We start from the raw sequence: 19,906 nt of genomic DNA on the forward strand, positions 1-19,906 counted from the left end.
CTTGAAGGGCTTCGAAGAACGCGGGTATTTCTGGTTGCAAAATACGGAAATAACATGTTGAGTCTTGAAATGTTTTCTCACGGTATTTTTTGGTCAAGTTCTAGCAAACATTCTGCCGTTCGCACGGCGTCGGCATGTCGCGTGCGCGGCGACTGTTGACATGGCAACTCTCAGGGTAAAATAACAAAATGGCGCCCCTCTCTGCGCGAGCTCCGTGCCGTACGACGATCGAAATCAGGATAGATTTAAAGCTGAGCACAGTTGATCGGTTACAATTGTAATAGCATATTGCATAAAGTCCCTTCTGTATGACGATTTTTGTATCCGCATGTCTTTTACTTGGGTTTCATTGAGATATGGACGACTTGCAGTGATGTCGCGCGTGATATTGACAGCTTCGTCGTATACTTTATGAATGAAGCCTGTTCACATAAACATTCTGATATTTATGCGCAAGGGGTAATAAAGTAAAGCCTCAAAATTTAAGGTTTTTCGTTCTATTAGTAACATTATGGGCATGGGTATATGATAAATAGGTTATTACCCAATATCGCCTGTTCCTTGTGTCGTATCAGCGTTCGTGTCATTTGTGCTTCGTCAGACACTCGACTGACGCAGCACAAATGACACTCATATGCATGCTGATACGACACAGGAACAGGCGATATTGGGTAATAACCTCTAATTATCGTGACACCACATTATTGCTCGTACGTTTTATTTAAAGTTAACTTATCGACACAACATGGCTTGTCACGTGTCATTTTGACCACATTGCACAGTAAATAATGAATCCTTTAAGATGGTATGGTTAGAGAAAGATGGAGTGCTTTCTTGCCTCTGAGAAAAGGAATTACACTCCTCAGCAAAAAAGTGTACACCAGTGAAAATAACAATGGAAATGTTAAGCTGTTACTGACATATTAATACAGAAACCCATATATGTCAGACGACGATGTTTATTTTAGCAAACACTATTGATACTTCAGAAATTCATTCACAAACCCCTCATTTACAGATTAAAGTCCCCTTCATAAAGTACAATGAAGATTGTAACGGAAAATTATTCAGGGTTCTTCGAACTTTTAACTGATAACTTATTTACATGTATTTTACCAACTACCCATAGGACGCTATGGCTGTTAGTCTTGGTAAGCGGACTGGGATTGGTGTCATTCCAGATCTGGGATAGAATATCTTACTTTGCCGCTTTCCCTGTAAATGTTAATGTAAGGATGAAATACGTCGACGAGCTGACATTTCCTGCGATTGCTATTTGTAACTTCAACTTGCATAGGTATGTAATTCTCAGAATTAACATAACAGAAGGCATTAGAAATATAGCCTTCATTTATACCCACAAAGAACGAAACTATGATTGCTTTAACACTTTTTCTAAATTGTTTTATTAGCTACAATTTTGTTGACTGCATCTATTTTGTATTGGCTTATTCCAGGTGAACATATTTGTGGCCACTGTAAACGTTTAGTGAGAATTTAAAGTTAACGACAATTATTGTCGTAGAGCGTTGATACTTTGCAGGTTGGTAATGAAGCAAATCAAATACACAATTGTCAGAAACTTTATAGCCTCGTTGTGTTCAATGGCATTGTATTCATTAGGCGTTCGGTCATCGCTAAAGCCAATCTCACTGGACTTTACGACTTGTTGTACACAACTGGCAATGTGGATTTCAAACAGTACAACGTCTCAACAACAGCCTCGGAACAATTCTACAGAGAATCTGCGCATGAGATCTACACAATGCTCTACTAGTAAGTACCAGCATGCTTATTCAAATAGCTTACAGTCCGAAAGTACTGTCGTAGCCTGTGTACAAGTGCCATTGTATGGGTGAGACTGATTTTCCAACAGCCGGTAGCCGGCTCGAGTCTGCACCGACTAGCAAAGGCTTACCATCCCCTTATTTAACAACTGATACAACGTTTTACTGACCAATTATGTAAACCACATGTGTTATAGCAACAAATATGTAATAACACTCTGTCGGAGATATAATACAAGCCAGAATGAGTCACAATGTCTAGCAACCATGGCCGTAACCCTTGGCAATCTACAAACTTTAAGAATTTGTTATAAAACAGGTGATGGCGATAATTAATTAGATCAGCAAATTAGCGAAATAAATTAAATATGCATTGTATCAACGACTACGACCTTAGCAACCAACCAAATTTATATTCATCTTAAAGAAAATTTTAGGATTTTTTAGGTTGGTAAATAAAGCAACACAAACACGAAAATGTATAGCAATTGTTATCGCACCCCCAGCAACTATAAAACATTCAGTTTCTTCGTAAAACACACACATTCGTGATTGCTGGAGGAACTTAATATACAATAATTACTCTAAGAAAACGAACACACATATATGATTCGCATGAAATTAAAAAAGACAAAACATACTCAAAAATGAAAGCAAGTGGACATACTCTTCAAATATACCACACATAACAAAGAAGGCAAAAGATAGTCTGAAAATTTTTGCGCCAAAAGCTGCTAAATCACATCAAAATGATAATGCGGCTTCAATTAGGTTAATTTTACTTTCTATCAAACGAACTTAGAGATTAAAAGAGGCTATCTATTGTATACTTTTAATATCATGATGCAATCACCAACATACGTTTCGGATATATTCAATCGGTGCCTTATACCTAACAAATCGAATATTCTAAAACCGTTACTGAATGAAAGTTCAAAAGGGTGAACAATGAAGTACAAATGCTTGAACTTTCGTACAACAGAAGAAATTCACTCTCTCACACATTTTGTTCATGATTTTGTGATAATTTTGTTAATTCTGTACACAGTCGATAGATGGATACGTTTGATCGGAGGTTAAATTTTCTGTTTATTTCGCTTTATATAGACCAAGTGCATAAAATAATCATCGGCAGTATTTTTCGGTGGCACGATATGTTGTTCATAGTTAAGGACAGGGTCATGGCTTCTTTTTGTACTTTGTTTTGTTCGATGTGGATGTTTGATGTTTGCTGCTTGGAGCAAGATAGCAGTTGCCATATATATTCATATATTGTTTTGTTATTTATTGACCCGAAAATGTCCGTGGAACTATTGGCGGCATTACACTTCTTAGGTATGCTAGGATTAAAAAGTATGCCTGATTGAAAAATACTGTAAGGAGATAAAATCCACAACAAACTGTACAAGCGTACTTATATGTTTTATTCTAAGACTATAATATTTAATTTGATGGGTGTTTTCCTTAAATTTTGTTCACTAAGTCCGATGTGGCAAGGGTCACTCATCGATCTGGCGTTCTCAAACCAATTCTGACAGATTTCGGTGTCTGCTATGCCTTCAATACTGGAGACGACGGTGACGAGATACGTAGAGTCAAAGACTCAGGTAACGTAATCATTCAAATTACCTTTTTTCTAAATTCATTTGGTTTCTTACATGTCCAGGAGCGTGCATTATTCATGTCTGTGAAGTTAACAGGCTGGGTATGTTTAATTGTACGCAATGATATCGTTAATTAATAAACGCCTTTCGCCAACAAAGCAACAACCACCATGATGTTTTAAAGAATTTATGAATTGCCTGGTACAAGGCAAGGTTTCAGATACACACATTGCTATATGAGCCTTTACACTAAACGTATTCAGGAAACATCTTCGTGCCCTTGAAATCACGCCTCAGAGGCACAACCACTTCTGTGTGCCTCCAATTTATTCTGTGCTCTGTGACCATTCGAAGTCGACACACGTTTTTTTCATTCAATAATAGTTCGATGCATGCCTCACTAGTTTAATGTCATTCTGGTTTGATCATGAGACAAGTATTTCCTTTGATAAATAGGAAAATCATTCGGATTTAGTGTTCTCTTAAATGCACATCAGGAAGAGTACAATATTGGTCCAGAGCTGTCAGTTGGTTTTCAGGTGATGTTGTATCCACAAGGGGAGGTTCCTCTGGTTAGTGACTTTGGCTTTGCTGTATCCGTTGGTCAAGAAGTGCGTATCGGTATTGATGTGACCAATGTAAGTATTTTTGATTAAATGTAAATACTGGATTCGAAGAGTGATAGAGCAATATAATATATTATATCATATCATACCAGTATATCGATGGTGCAAATACAGCGATCTGATTGGTCGAGACGCGAAAAGAACCGTGGTATATCGGTGAAATACCACGGCTGGCATACGCGCGAGCTCTCAGCTTGAGCACAAATCCGTTTATGACGTTGCGCGCCATAATTTCAATATACTGTTATGGTATAATAGCCATAAATCATACCCAGCGACGGTATACCACTCGATTTTGACCAGTTCACTTTATATCTGCACTCGCTATCGCTCTTGCATATACGTCGCGAACTGATCAAAATCTCGTGGTATACCATGGCTGGGTGTGCTTTATTGCTTAATTACTTCATGAATATTGACATGCTACACGAGTTTATATGAAAATGTTAAGGGTGCTTTTGTCATGATAATGTAACACTTTCATGCAAATAATAAACAGATTGATAAAATCGAGGTACCTTATCTCACAATACATAAACGATATATGTGTATCCATTTGGTAAAATGATTTAAATTTGTCACAAACGAGTAGTAATATTAGCTTACGAATATGTTGTAATTCAAAACTTTGCAGATAACGAATCTCACGCCCCCACACGGTACTTGCGGAGAGAAGTCTTTGAAGTACTATGAAAAATACTCAAGAAATGCTTGCCGAATGGAGTGTTCCACAGATTTTATTGTGAAAACTTGTGGATGCAAAATGTTTTACATGCCAGGTACTACATTTACATCATTTCTCCCATTGACGATCAAGGTCACTTCAACGTTGCAAAATCAATATCCTCATCCATAGGAGTACACATTACATGTTGTCTCGTTCATAAACTGGTTTTATGAAACTAATTTCGAAAAACGTCACTTAAAATAAGTTGTCCATATGTCAACAGGAAATATACCGATATGTGACCTCGAAACGTCTTATTACTGTAGCCGAGCAGCGTTAGGTGAGTAGGCTTATGGTCATCACTATCAACTGTGTAGTTCGACCAACCTTGCATATTCCTTTGATTCTTCTATCGAATGTAGACATGAGAGATTATATTTGTCTGCATTTTGATTTTTACCGAGACTGATTCCCTGGTTTGATCTTTCATGATGAGTCAAAGAGGTCAAATAATTAGCCTGCCTTGTAAGCTGACACCTTCTAAGCCGCCAAATTTTTATGAATGTCTACATCTGCAATGTACGATTTTTAGATTAAATTTTGACGTCGTCCATCGTACGTCCTTTATAAATATGAATATGTATATGCAAGCACTTTCTATTTCTAATTTTCTATAATTTCAAATATTGGACAATATAAGTTCGCAGTGCAGTTTGACAAGTTTTGCACCATGTAACACAAAGTTGCATCGCCCATCACAGAAAATGCAGCCGATTTTTAGTTCTAATTGATTAAGATGCGATTGCAATTTGCTTCAAATCGCCATGGTAATTTTCTTTTAAGTCATCTAAGTGACAAAACGTTACCTTTTCAGCTATGGTAGCAAACATGAACAATACATGTGAATGCCCAGTTCCTTGCTCCCAGCTGATCTATAAACCAATCATGTCAAGTGCAAAGTTTACGTCAGATATTTATAACTCCTACCTAGAAGAATATTTTCAGTCACCTATCGGACACTTTGAGTAAGTAGTTTCGGTCATTGCTGGCTTCTTTAGTGAAACACTTAACTTCCAGGAAAGCCACAGTATTGAATATCCTATGGTTCATTTCCGAAAATCGAACATTTACTATTTTGATAAGGAAAGAAATTCCATTTATTTATCTTGACGTATTTATATACGTGTGTGCTTAATCCTTACTCTAGCGATGTCGCCGAGAGATCCCTTGCCCAAGCCAATATTAGCATTATGAATTATACTGAAACCTTTCTTAAAATGTCTTTGTCATGAATAATGCTATAACTATATTATCACTTTAGAATATCGAAAATGATGTGCCAAAACAATGTACAATTCAACATGATATTAATTTCAGAAGGTGGTATAAAGCCAATATTCTAATCACTCGAAATATCACGTGAATTATCATGTTATATATGTTGGTTTGGTTCTCTTAAACTTTTCGAGCCTCCAGACCTCGGCCTGGTTGGAAGACGTGGATAAGCATCTATAAATCCGTTGATAAGATGTTCTCGCCCGTTAAATATACATAGCATATGGCATATAGCTGTAGCTATCTACAAGGGAATATTCGATATTTCACATACCATTAGTAATGAGTGGCGAGACATGAAAATTCACACACAGGGTCAAGTTGCTGAGAGAAGATTACAAAGTGTGCAGTACCTTGTAAAGTGCAAACAAGTAACGGTGGCTTAATCATTATTGCCAATTATATCATAACAGCCTATTTCTAAGGGTTAAAAATCTCCTTGGTGATTATCAAAGCCTTTAAGCTCACATTACAGTGCTCCCAAACAATTGTGGGAAATTAGTCAAAACAAAATTGACAAATAGGTGAATTGAAATTCAATCATGAGTCATAAACAACACGATTGGAACTAATTTGGGATAATTCGAGTTTCATATTTTTCAAATTTCTCAAAAATGTTAGGTGCACTATAAGTGAATGTTGCGGTATTACAAAGAACTCATAAAAACAAGTGTGTAACTTAAAAAAAGCAGATGAGCTTACATTTGCAGATCAAATAGACATTACTTCACCATCAAGTTATCCCAAATTAGTTCCAATCGTGTTAAACGAAAGTCAATGACTGCATGCCTCGTTTGCTAGGTAGAAGATCTCAGAACTTCATTTCGGTTGCTTTAACTATAAACATTGAGACTTAAACTTTTTATTTCTTTCGTAATTGCGCACGATATTAACATTTTATGAATATTTCACCAGCAAAAATATTGCGAGGGTCAACATATTCTTCCAAGAATTGGCTGTACATGAAGTTCAGGAAGTAAAGGCTTACAATATATTTGGGCTACTGTGTAAGTGATATTTAACTTAGAATTAAACGTCAATTGGTTGTATTTGCCATTAAATTTTTGACACTATCTGCGATTTCTATATTGGAAAGACGTATTACTTGTCATCTTCTTGTCCCTTTGAAATTAACACCAGATTAATTCAAAAGCTCTGCGTCTATTCGTCCTCTTCTTCTTCAGATGTTATTGTTGTTGCTAGTGTGGTAGTTATTGTTTCGCCATGAAACTTTTATCCGACAACAAGTGCATGTTAATGATGATGAGTTGATGATCAGTTCAACAAAAAGTGAATTTGGATATGATAAATGGACAATGCAAAACAGACAGAATAACACAGATTAATTTCACAAAGAAAATGACACGCCTTAAATGTGCATGCACGACATATATCTAAATTGCTTTTGATACTCATTCGATGTTAAATATTTATACAAGAATTCTAATTCCGTCATTATAGGCCATGCGAGTTGGGCAAACTTTATTTATAACACTTCAAAATAATCTTTACGGCCCTGATACGGCTTTTGCGGCCCGAGGTCGTACGGCGAAAGGGCCGAGCGTGCGAGGGCCCGTACGCCGTACGACCAAGGGCCGCAAAAGCCGTATCAGGGCCATAAAGGTTTTATCATATACCTTATGGAATGATAAATATGTAGTTTACATAATATTCAACATTGTTTAGGAGATAAAAATGCGTGCGATATCAAAAATTCATCGCCATTTGTGTCAGTTTTTCATAAATACGATGGCCGCTTCCCGTCGCGGATTGACATACATAATGACGTCATTTGTTTACCTGCAGAATTCCAGAACGCGCAAAGCAACATCCGTACTGTACGTGACCAACAGAGATCAAGGCTGAAATCGAGGTGTAAGAAGGATAAAAGCGTGATGTCATTTCTTCTTCAGTGTAATTTATACTGAACAGGCACGCACCTTAGTATACACAGGATTTCAATAGAATTTAGAAATAAAAGCCGATGTCACCGGCGCAGCTCCACTGTCGCCACGCGCAACTACGATCTGAGCGAGCAGACGTTTTCCAAATCTCGCGCTGGCTTTGTGTACGAATGGAACGTTTGCGGATAACAACGCGCGTAGTAACCAGAATCGAGATAGTTCAGAAATGCACGCGATTGCCCATATTTGGGCACCGGCCGGGGCGTGATACTTAAAAAAAAATGCACGGATCTGAGGGCGCTTTCTCCTATAGGTTCACAGGCACGTGAATGTAGGTATATCAAAATATGTAAATTGGACAAGTTTATCGTATAATATCAAAAGCGGAATACGTCTGACACAGGGTCTTGATCTATTTTTGCCTTGTCGGTACATTTGCGTATCCTTTGTGCAATACACACATGTCACAACTCCACATTATTTTACATGTTACAACTCCACATTGTTTTAGCACCAGCAATGATTTTGAGTACTTTATTTTGATTTATTTAGTTGTATCGAAGAGTAATACATGTTCATGGCGTGGGCAAGAATAATCTAGCTGTTGTCAATATATTGGCGTTCGTTCAACCTTGTTAACTCTCGTAAAAAAGTAGATCAAAGTTGTTACATCTATTACAAGCTACAATATGTTATCAGCATTCTGCGATCAAATACATAGTTTATTAATCTACATAATTTCACTTATCCAGGTGACATAGGTGGCTCCCTTGGTTTATGGCTTGGTGGAAGTATTCTGACTGTCATAGAGATCCTTGATATCTGCTTCAAAGGATGTTGCAGTTCAGCATGGCGCTAAGAATGTCATCATCTCCAATGTTTATTAACAGCACCGACTGTGACCTACTGATATAAATACTGGTTTTGGCATTTAAGACTTCAACATTTCCCTGGTGAAAGACGCATATTAACGATGCTTGACGACTTTATAGTGTCATTTGCTGTTAACTGACAGGGTTATTGCTCCCAGGACCTAATTATTTACACAACGCTGCCACTGTGACACCGCTACAAGCTGAAGTCATATAAGCCTTTTATAAAGAGTGTCTACTTGTATGGATCACTTTAGCAAACTCCTTTTATAATTATGGATACTTGATTGATAATAATGATAAAAAGCGCCACATGTGTCGTATGTTTGTGTCAGCACTGTTCGCAATCATCAGTAACTTTGGCAGTATTTAAACCATTTACATCGACATTTCTCGACGTTATCGTTTTCCCTAGCACTTCCGTATTCCATGAGATAGTTGTGTACAGTAACCAGAATGATAGTCAACCTGGCAGAAAACATCAATACTCCAAAGATTTCAACTTGAGCTGTTCAACGCAATGACATGATGGATACTAGGGTTGTTTTTGTTTTCACGGAAAAAGTTATGCAGCCGCACTTGATTCAGTGTAGGCTACCAATACAACCAGAAGGGCAAGAATACTGTCGTCTGGTACCTGAACCACTTCATTGAAGACAGGGAGATATAACTACAGGGCAAATCAGTCTTTATATTACCCATATGAAAGAAAGGATAGATAGATCTTGTTGTCAGGTGTAATAAACAAGTGATTATGTAGGGAGTGTCAAAAACTTAATTGAACTTTAAAAAGATGTCCAAAGTTATCAAATTTACGATATAGATCTATTTGCTTGAATGTAGTGACAATTAACCGAGATCAATAGGTGACGTTAATGAGGTTTTAAGTTATCCGTCTTCTTAAACTGTAACAATTCACTTTCACATTCTTATCAATACATGTCATGTAGACAATGTATCCTTTAATGTATTTTGTGTGGATGTAAAAAAAGCATTAGATAGTTGCGATGTTTCTTATTGAACAACAACTGTGCAAAGTATGACAAAACCTTATGTCACGTGCATAATTTTATCAAATTTAATGTCATCCTAGCTTTCTGTAATCAGTATTGTTCTTTCCAACCCCATTTAATAATCACCATTACTTGGTACACTTTGTTTGTGGCTCACTCCTAATATAAGTTGAATTAACAACCGTATTATAGTATATTTCTAAATCAGATCAATTGAAATGTATCACTTAACAGTGAAAAGTGAAACGTATGTCGGATTGCACATATTGACAGATGGAGTTGAATTGTGACAAAAACCAGGACGTTGATGATCAGTACACTTGAAGTTAAAGCTACTGTGTTTAATGAGCTGTACATGCTAAAGTTGCATAGATGTTTTGACTCAATCGTATGGCCGTGCTCATCAAATAACAGAAGGTTTGTAGCAACTATGGAACGGGTACTTGTGAGAGAGCTGCGAGTTAGCAAACTGTGCCGTTTTCTTATTATAATCAAATGATTTAATTTCAATGCCGATGCTCAAACACAAATTGATGAAACAGAAACATTAATTCAAGAACACGTTCATCGTAGGTTTGTGTAAGTATGCGCACGTATGTGAGTGTTTTTTGTTATGCTCATGAGAACAATTCGCTTCGGAAAAATGCTATCTTAAAATCCATTAATCTTTAGAACCAAAATTTCAATATACATGTCGTCAAACATAATGCTGCCTCTTAAATTATGAGTGGTGGCCAGGCCACTTTCTTGACAAGCATCTTCAGGACTTGACACAACACCAGTATAACAGAAAACAATTTCGAATGAGCTTGTCTTAGACCTGGAAGCAATAAATATTGGTCTTGTGCAGTATATAACGTTGCAGCAAATACAAGGATTTGCCTGGCAGGTTATTTGTACTCTCCATCATTTAAGAAGCAAAAGAACCAATTGCAGGAATTTTAAAACTGCCAAACTGTCACTTTATGACAATATTGACAGAACGGTAAAATAATGTCTCCTATAGCAATTACGGTTACATTACGTAAAACGATGAAGATAATGTTTTGTGCGATTGTATCTTACTGATATACAATAGAAGTCAACAGAAAATGTCAATAGATTTAGTGGATAAGTGTTAAAAGATTGTTAACCACGTGAAAATTAGATTAGACTTTATGCAAATTGATGTCTCTGCTATTAAGGTAATTGCGTGTATTTAGACAATTTAGAATGTATGTTATGCATGTATTTTTTGCATTGTCGACTGTTCGGTGGCCTTTTGTACAACGGAACGCCATCGTGATAATTAACTAAAGTAAGCTATTATATCAATAATCAGAAAGGACCAATCGATTTCGTAAAACCTTTTCAGTTTTATCTCAATCTGATCGCAAATATTATTAAATTTTTCAGCATCTATGTCTTTGATTGTGGTCATTCTCTTACACACCGACTACTGCACTGTAACATTCAATGTTACAGAAGTTGCCGAATATAGAATGACCGTATGTTGAAGCCCACATCGCACGGAATCGTTGTTGAAATTATAGCTTTAGTGGAGAAAAACTGAATTTACACATTTCGTGCATAACTTTCCATGTACTGTTATCATAAACATAAATGTGTGTCTGTCTGTGATGGGTATACCACTTAGTTTTAACCAATTTGATATATTTATGCATTCGCATGGCAACTCAAAACGACAGCGTTATGTGATATCGCTTGCTCGTGGGTGGTTCATTTAAGGACTACGCATGTGGCAGTCTGTGAATGTCTTTGAAAAAGCACGCCGGAGGCATGGTTCGGGAAAAAACTGACAGGTCACCATATGACGTCCAGCAGGAGTAATCTTCTCTGTGAATAATATTGCAACGACCAGTGTCAATGCCAGCAAATTTAGTGAAGGGCTTCCAACAGTAGTTTATCTCTTCAAATACTGTATTGAAGAATAATGCTATTTTAGCATTTACTATGAACATCAGAGTCTTGAACACGATTCAAGATATGGGTACAAACGACCAAGATACATGTAATTAATGCAAGTGAGGAGGGCGACTCGAAGGAAAATGACGATTTGCCTACACCCATCCATAACTCTGTGTTTGAACAGTGGCATACGAGTTCGAAAAAAATTCAAAAGCCATAAAGGACGAGATAAAGCCTGGAAGAACCATTTTGTCCTTTGTTTCTGACGATATCAGGATCTCTGGTATAGGGGTAGTCGTCGGAACGACAGTCGTCCTTCTAAGAGGGCAAGTATCTCTTTACTCTCGGAATTTCACGAATTGAATCCAAAACCACATCAAAATTGTGTTTTGTGAACAGTATAACATTCCGTACGAATATTGTAAGATACCTGTCATTCAAAACTTGTTTGGTGTAAACAAGCTTAAAGTGTGTGTTTGTCAAATTGCCAATACTGTGCAAATTTCCTTTTTTTGTAATTTAACTTCAATTTCGACTTTTCACCTGTGCATATTTTAAGTTAAGTATAGTTGTGCTAGTGTATATAACAGAGAAAACCTAAAACACAAAAATATATATTTAAGTTATCTTTATTAACGAGGACGTATATCAACGGAAGAGTACAACGGTTGTCAGCATTTTCACAGGACAAAATGCGTTCTGTGTATTTACGTATATTGACGTATATGAAACACAATATTAGGCAACTTATATCTACGTTGATATGCGTAGTGTATATCTATGCAGACTATATGAATATATTAATGCAGATATCTGCACTCTAAGTGTACACTGTAGTTTTGCATTTTATTAGTATACGTACGTGTATACTTAGCGTATTTGACACATGTACATAATCAATATGTGTGTATATATTGTTGTATATCAAGCATTTTGCCCAGTGTTCTATTTACGCAAACACTGACAGAAGATAAAGTGCGCGTCATAGCTTTTGACCCGTACAGATATGACCGTTTAGCTTTGATAAATACATAACGAACAAACAGTCCATGAATTGGAAGTCGGCTTTGTGTTAAAACAATGTGAACAATGAAACTTGCAACATTTAATGACTACAAGGTCATTATAGCCGGACCATGGTCACTTTAAAGAAAAGACAGCTCTTTGTGCAGTCAGCGATATCCGTTAATGGACATCGATTGTAAACGATTGCATGGCATAAAGAAATTAAATGTAGATTGACACAATTCGCCTATTCTGTAGTGTGGGTGTACATAAGTGTAGTTCATTTGTATTAATGGTAATGTATATCGACCAAGAGCGACGAAAGGTATTTTTTTAACCTTCATTTGTTTCTTCCTTCTTGATCTCGTGTCGCTTATCATCGGTCTTGAAAGAAGTGAAATTGACTGTTCTCGATATTACGGCCCGATCTCTTTAACTCTCATGTACAGTTTTCAACACAAATGACACGTAATACGGCTCATAATGTTTATTGTTTTAAAAAGGTGACTTGTTGAGTTACGAAGAAAACATAGAGTACCAACATAAAGTCGTCTAGTCTAATAAATGACGATGGTACATACCTGCAAAAGTGTCAAAAATTAGCACTTTTCTAAGTCCAAAATGATTTATTTCCTTTATGACCGCTAGATAGGATTGATTTTTCTTATTCCGGTTTGCTTTTCTGCTACAAATAAACATTGCCACAATATAGGGGAAACTGATATCCTTTTCTGTGTGAAAGGCCCAGCCAATTCAGGATAAGATTTTATTACAAAACCAAGCACGAGATCTAACATTATTGTAACAATGTACGTTCATTCATACATAGTGAGAATTGTTCACTTACCTTGATTTTTCGGTACTCATCGTAAAAGGTTTCTCTGAATGTTTAATCTTTTCTAACTGGAAGCAAAATTGGGGTTGTGCACATTTTACGAGAATTTAAGCATGTTTTAAGAGGTCTAACAACACCAACGACTTATCATATCAAAACAAATCCCTGAAAAACAGCGTAACTTTGTCCTCTTAGTTTAATAAACTAATAAGTAGAAAAAGTGGTAAGTTGGACACTGGTCTGTAGTTCTTCAAGATATTCTGGTCAAGATGTGATTTTTTCAACAGTGGCCGAATAATAGCTGATTTGAAGTGACTTGGAACGATGCCAGACGAAAGTGATGCGTTGAAAAGTTGAGTAAAGAATGGTGCGAGCAGATAGATAGAATCTTGAACGAACTTTGATGGCAACACGTCAAGGTCACATGATTTTGAGGACGACCGCTTTATTAGTGTAGTAACATCGTCAACTGATACTGCATTAAAATCTTAACCTATTATACCCTCGCAATTGTTGTTGATTTACAATTGATCGGTACACTTGTAAGTGTTTAAGTATTTGCAAGTTGGCAATGCAATAGTTCGTGTGTTTAATTTCACGCAGAAACCAACAAACTACTGTAGTGTTCATAACAATACAGCCGTCATTGTAACGATTACCTGCGTTCGGTTCTCAAACAAGCCGACTTCGATGGACTCTCTGAAGATATGTAAGCATGGTGCAATCCGAGTTTTACAAAACACAACCTCGAAATAACGGCCTCGGAACAATTCTACTATGAGTTCACACCACACAATATCCATCAACAGGAACAGAGGGGCATCTCCACTTTCTAATGAGGATCTCTGAACTGATGATACGCTGAAAATTTTCAAGCCCTCGATTCTTTTAGCATTTTTAAACAAGCCATTCATAACTTTTCAGTCGTTTGTCACCCTTACAACAGGAAAGCGGTTCATTTCGTTGGACATCACGCCTCTTTAAACAAGCATCTCTGGACGAAAGTACTGCCTTTAGGTTTGAACTTTTATATTTTTTGTACTTGGCATAGTTTTAAGTGAAGTTGCTTTTCAGTTGAAATTTTAAGGCCAAGTATCGATTTTCCAGTGCGTTAGCACGTTGTCATCAGCGATAACTTCTTTCAGTTTTATTCTTAGCTACACAACTTTCCTCTCCTCCTTATATGAATATGATGGTTCTATTAGCTTACGGCTTGGTTGTAGTGTTCTGACTTTAAAGAAATTATCGTTTCTTGTTTAATAGACCATAAGGTGACGCTGTCGAAAAGTTTGACCCCAAATTAAACCCTACCCAGAAACTATTGTACAGACGTTCAAGTTGTGAACAGGAAGTATAGTGACAAAGATAATTTTTTGGCCTTTGGGATATTTACATCAATCGCCAATGATACCATTTACTTAGTAAGAAAAATATATTCCTTTTCCATTTACCGACCAAAGTAATTTATTTTTCAATTTTCCATTTTTATGTAAACATGCAGCCCTTTGATAAATGATTTCCCTCATGAAAATTGATAACTAATAGAACTAAACTGTTTAACATTGTACATGTGTTACTGTGTCCTGCAGATCAAAGGAAGCTTCCTTTGTAACCGATTTTTACTCAGTAATGTATTAACCTCTGAATAAGTGCGTTGATGCTGCTTCATATTAAAGACTCCACCGAGACATGTTTGACATGACATGATTAACCCTTTGAGCGCCAAAGTCTATTTTTGTCCCCCAGATGAAATAAACCCCTGTCAATTCTTCTAAGATTTCTGTCAAAATTTTGAGAAACAAACTGTAGCCAATGAAATGTGATGTCCATTTGGTCTCAAATTATCGAAAAATTATAGAAAAATTCATAAAAATTGGTAAAATTTTGCACTAAACTTTTGGCGGGAGAACATTACTGCTCTCCAAGGGTTAACATCTGACATTACGATGTGAAATTCCCATAAGGCCAAAAAAAAAATAGTTTGTTTCTCATCCCCGCGCGCGTCAATGTAGACCCGCCGCGCCAACCTTTTTTTTTGCATCTCAAGAGGGAACGAAAAAAAATGAAAAAAAACTAACGCAAAAATACGCGACGATAGTGCGCCACACACGGCTGCGTATGTAAACTTAACTAGCAGCCGTTGATGTTTATCCAACTTGTGATACTTGTTATGGATAAAATCCACGATATCTTAAACGAAAAAGAAAAGTTTTCACTAAAAGAACAAATTAAACCGTTCAGATCATACCAAAACAACACAAATATTTTATGATATACAAAACTGAACTAGACAGAACATTGAATATCACACAGTGTTGTAATATTCCATTCAGAACTGTACACTGTGTCATTGAAAGCTATCAAAACTGCATTCTGCACTGATAGTCAAAAACCAGCACTGTTGATATGCTAAAAATTTGCTGTGCATTTATCTCTGCATGCATTCCTATGTTCTCATGTTGTAAGCGCGTTGTTATTGATGGTTGAATAAAAAAAAAGTAGCAGCAAAAGAAAAACCCGCGTCACCGCATCATTTTTGCAAGATACCCAGGATGAGAAACAACTTTTTTTTGGCCTAAGTGAACAGTGTTTTGGTCAAAAAGAATTTCAGCAGTCGGGATCTTGCAATATTGACAACCGAAACTTTCATTATATCAAAATTCAACAGATAGTTTACTCTGCAAGAGGCCCCTTTTGCCTCGTAAAAGTATCAAAATAAAGATTGTTTAGTTTGTATTTGATCTCGGTTAACCTTGACTTTCACTATTTATGTGTAGATAATTAACAAAATAAGCTCTTGAGATTCATAATAGGTATCTAATCGTATTGATCGTAATTGCACACACAGCGAAAGTCAATTGATCGATTGAAGATAATGCCATTAAACATAAACAATGATAATGTGCACTTGCGAGTAAATAAATCGAAATGGACACTATCAAAGGACAGTTGGGGACAGTTTAACCATAATGCAGTGACACATTCAATGCGGACAGTACTGGGTGTCAATCATCGAGATATGCATTTGTGTGACCAGAATAACACGATTTGAACTAATTTGTGATAATTAAATTTTCATATCTTGCAAATTTCTCAAAAATGTTAGGTGCCGTATAGCTGGATGTTCCAATATCGCAAATTACTCTTAACAACAATTGTGTAATGTAAAAAAGAAAAGTAGATGAGATCACATTTGTAGATTAAATCGACATTACTTCACCATCTAATTATATTAAATAAGTTCCAATCGTGTAAAATGTAAATTTTTGTTATTCACAATTGCTTTAAATAGGGTTTGGACGAGTCTGTTTTGAGTTACTTGATATGGTCTCGTAATGTGTAAACACACCCCATCTTACGGTGAGAAATGTGTCCGCAATACCTAATTCTGTTGGCATAAACATGTCGTTAGTCTCACATAAGCCCCTCCTGTTTATGTTGAACTTTTGCCACCTTAAAAGTTTCTTCTGCAAATAGTTACAAACTCACAAGCCTTGGGAACGATGTCGCATATCCCTTGGGGGGTACATATCATCGTCAACCGACTAATAGAGTACACTATTTCCATTATGATTCAAGGTACATTAGAGGCATCTTTCAGAGCAAACTGGCGAAATTGTCATAAAGTTTCACTGATTTATGAACGTTCACACCGAAAAGTATACAATGATCACTGGAGTTCGCAATTTGCGCCATAATTGAATAGGCCATAATTGGTATACGCCATAATTGATTTCCTTTTAGCCTAAAACAATTCTACAGGTTTTGTTATTCGGTTGTACCTATTGAATTTTACTGAACTTTACGTAAAAATGTTGAGTGTAGTAAATCTAACCTACTGTCATTCATGTACCGGCTCAGTTTTGCCAAATAAATGCACATATTGTAAAGTTGCTGATACGACTACCATCGGTCATGACAAAGTGCTCGCCATGTTGTCTTTTTGTGAAGCACGGTGGAGAGTATATAAAGAGAAGTGATCGATAGACAACATTCAATGAAATATAAGATGAACTGTTCTGTCTCCCTCTTATTAACAAAGTTAGTTAAGTACTAATTGAAGTAAAAATTGCAAACTCGCATTTGACAAACTTAGTTGAATTTGAAAATAATGAAACTGAATTGCAAACGAACATTCTCCTAAATTTGATTAGTCAGGTCGTCTTTCAAAAGTAACCAGGCAGCATATGTGCGTCCAAAGGATGTCTATATAAACTCCAGTTGCCAAAATACGCAACATGGAAATTTCCAACGTAAGTTGCAGACTAACGAATCGACATTGCCTGGTGGGGATGAGTAACAAAGACGCCAACCATCGTCACGTCATTACAACCTTATGTAAACACAAAGGGCAAGAAGCACTCTAATTTATTTACAGAAGATGAAATCAATCGATTCGTGCAAGCGTTTATCACCAACGCTAGTTTGACGAATCATTTGAGATCCAGATCATGATTTGGCCTCATCACTGCAAAAAGCGGTTCATAGTCAAAGATGTGGGCAAAGAAGAACAAGATCAATGTACATGTAATTAATGTCGGTGGAGAAAATATCTCGTCGGAGAACGTAGCGTCACTGGAACAAAGTCTTGACCTCGAGACTGCTGGAGAAAAAGAGGGTCTTGGCAAAAATACTAAAGATGTTAAGAAAGAGAAGCAGCGTCTTAAATTTCTTCTATCTAGAGTTGCTGATGACATTAGCATTGCTGGAGTTCAAATCGTTGCTGGAAAGTCAGTCGTTCTGCTAAGAAGGCAAGTGCACATCTACTTACGTTGTTCAAGACCTTTATCTCGTATTATTTCAAATACATTCAGTAATACGGCCCATAGTTTTATCGTAAGAAATTTTCCCACGAGCTCCACCTTTCTTGTGACTGTATAAAAATAACCTGGAATGTCAGAGAATGAAATTCCTTCTCGCCAAATTTTTTCTCTGATGCAGAATTTTATGCAACATTGAACGTGCAGTTGTTCTATACTATACTCTGTACTTAAAGATTATATTTTTTGTAAAAATATATTTACAGAAGAACTCTTAGAATTTCGTTCTCTGATAAGCAAAAATGAAAAGTGGTCAACCGGTTATCTGATCTGGAAAAAGCCAACATGGGAACCAGAGTGACGTTTTCCTCAGAAGAAAGAATTAACGCTCCAATAGCTGTATCTTTTTGCATTTTGTTACCATAGTATAACTTGAAATCAAATGCAGCTAAAGTAAAAATGCATACCGAAGTGTGACGAGAAACGCTTCGAACATTTGCGACGAAAGCACAACCTAGATTTCAAGAACTAATTTCTTCGAGTCGCAACTCAAATATGATCATCACAAATACACGAGTAAATTCACGTGTGAATTCAATCAACCAAATCAATAGGGGATTGAAATAGTAACAGTTTTGATGACAACAAGATAACTAAATAATGAGATATCTCTTCGAAGATAGGGTGATATATTTGTTAAAGTGTAATGTAAAATATTACAGCTAATAGGGCTTGAACTGATTATTGAGATTCAAATTTGTTTTAAATCAAATGCCGGCAAAACGATAAATGCGTTATGCAATATTCAATATGTTTATTTCCTCTACGATGTAATCCCGGTTCCAAATATAAGACGGCCAATAATATTGTTGCAGAAAAAAAAACGGAAGAAGCTTTCAGCTATCTCGATAGTATTAACTAATTGATATTGATTACTTCTTTGTTCGCCGGGCTATTAAAACGATAGTGACGTAGGAATATTTTGTGACAGAGCGGGATCAAATATCGTCACACGTTAAAAGCATTTGCCGCTGGTTTGAGATAATACAACAGTGTGTACTGATTGATGATCTACATCTGTTGAATTTACGTTAAAACATGAAGAAAAACTTTTCCCTTCATTCTTTAATACCCATGATTTCGCCATTCAATACTCTTAGTGGATATCAACAAATATAATATTTCTATGCTGTTTATTATATTTATCATGTAAAGTTAATGGCCAGACTTACTTTGGAATGACGACACTTCCTTTAGACACTTCGCTTTCAAGACCACATTAACAAAACAAATAAAAACTTTACAGCACCATTCTTTTTTTAGCATTTTCTGTCACCAAAAATTATCTTCTCAGAGATATTTTGGATTTGCGACATTGAAACATGACGTCTTTGAAAACGCCAGTATTCCTTTCCTTTGGCAGTGGATTTTGCTTGATGTTTGCACTTTTTGTATACTTACCCTCACCGGCCACAGATGACTTGCAAGTCGTGAATCGTTTAGTTTTACTAAGTCGTAGGTTCGTTACTAATATTTGAAACACTTATGTGGTCACACTTCGGTCAGTGTTTTACAAAAGTTGCCTTCTGA

At 36.4% G+C, this 19,906-nt stretch overlaps 1 protein-coding gene across 1 annotated transcript; it reads left to right on the forward strand.

Moving 5' to 3' along the window:
* The first annotated feature begins 1,133 nt into the window (after nucleotides 1–1,133).
* LOC139136113 (acid-sensing ion channel 2-like) lies at nucleotides 1,134–12,849 on the forward strand. The gene is made up of 9 exons (XM_070703887.1): nucleotides 1,134–1,297; nucleotides 1,624–1,776; nucleotides 3,271–3,394; nucleotides 3,848–4,029; nucleotides 4,652–4,796; nucleotides 4,968–5,024; nucleotides 5,559–5,709; nucleotides 6,935–7,026; nucleotides 8,676–12,849. Exons 4-9 carry the CDS (start codon nucleotides 3,934–3,936, stop codon nucleotides 8,780–8,782), a joined length of 648 nt encoding a protein of 215 aa, XP_070559988.1. The 5' UTR covers nucleotides 1,134–1,297; nucleotides 1,624–1,776; nucleotides 3,271–3,394; nucleotides 3,848–3,933; the 3' UTR covers nucleotides 8,783–12,849.
* Nucleotides 12,850–19,906: the final 7,057 nt, after the last annotated feature.

This window comes from Ptychodera flava, chromosome 7, assembly GCF_041260155.1.
Source record: "Ptychodera flava strain L36383 chromosome 7, AS_Pfla_20210202, whole genome shotgun sequence".
NCBI lineage: Eukaryota > Metazoa > Hemichordata > Enteropneusta > Ptychoderidae > Ptychodera > Ptychodera flava.

Excerpts from the sequence above, each read along its gene's own strand:
- LOC139136113 (XM_070703887.1), top strand. The coding sequence starts at position 3,934 with ATGTTGTATCCACAAGGGGAGGTTCCTCTGGTTAGTGACTTTGGCTTT. Across the intron at positions 5,025-5,558 it reads CTGTAGCCGAGCAGCGTTAG|CTATGGTAGCAAACATGAAC; the intron begins GTGAGTAGGCTT and ends TTACCTTTTCAG. Across the intron at positions 7,027-8,675 it reads CAATATATTTGGGCTACTGT|GTGACATAGGTGGCTCCCTT; the intron begins GTAAGTGATATT and ends TCACTTATCCAG.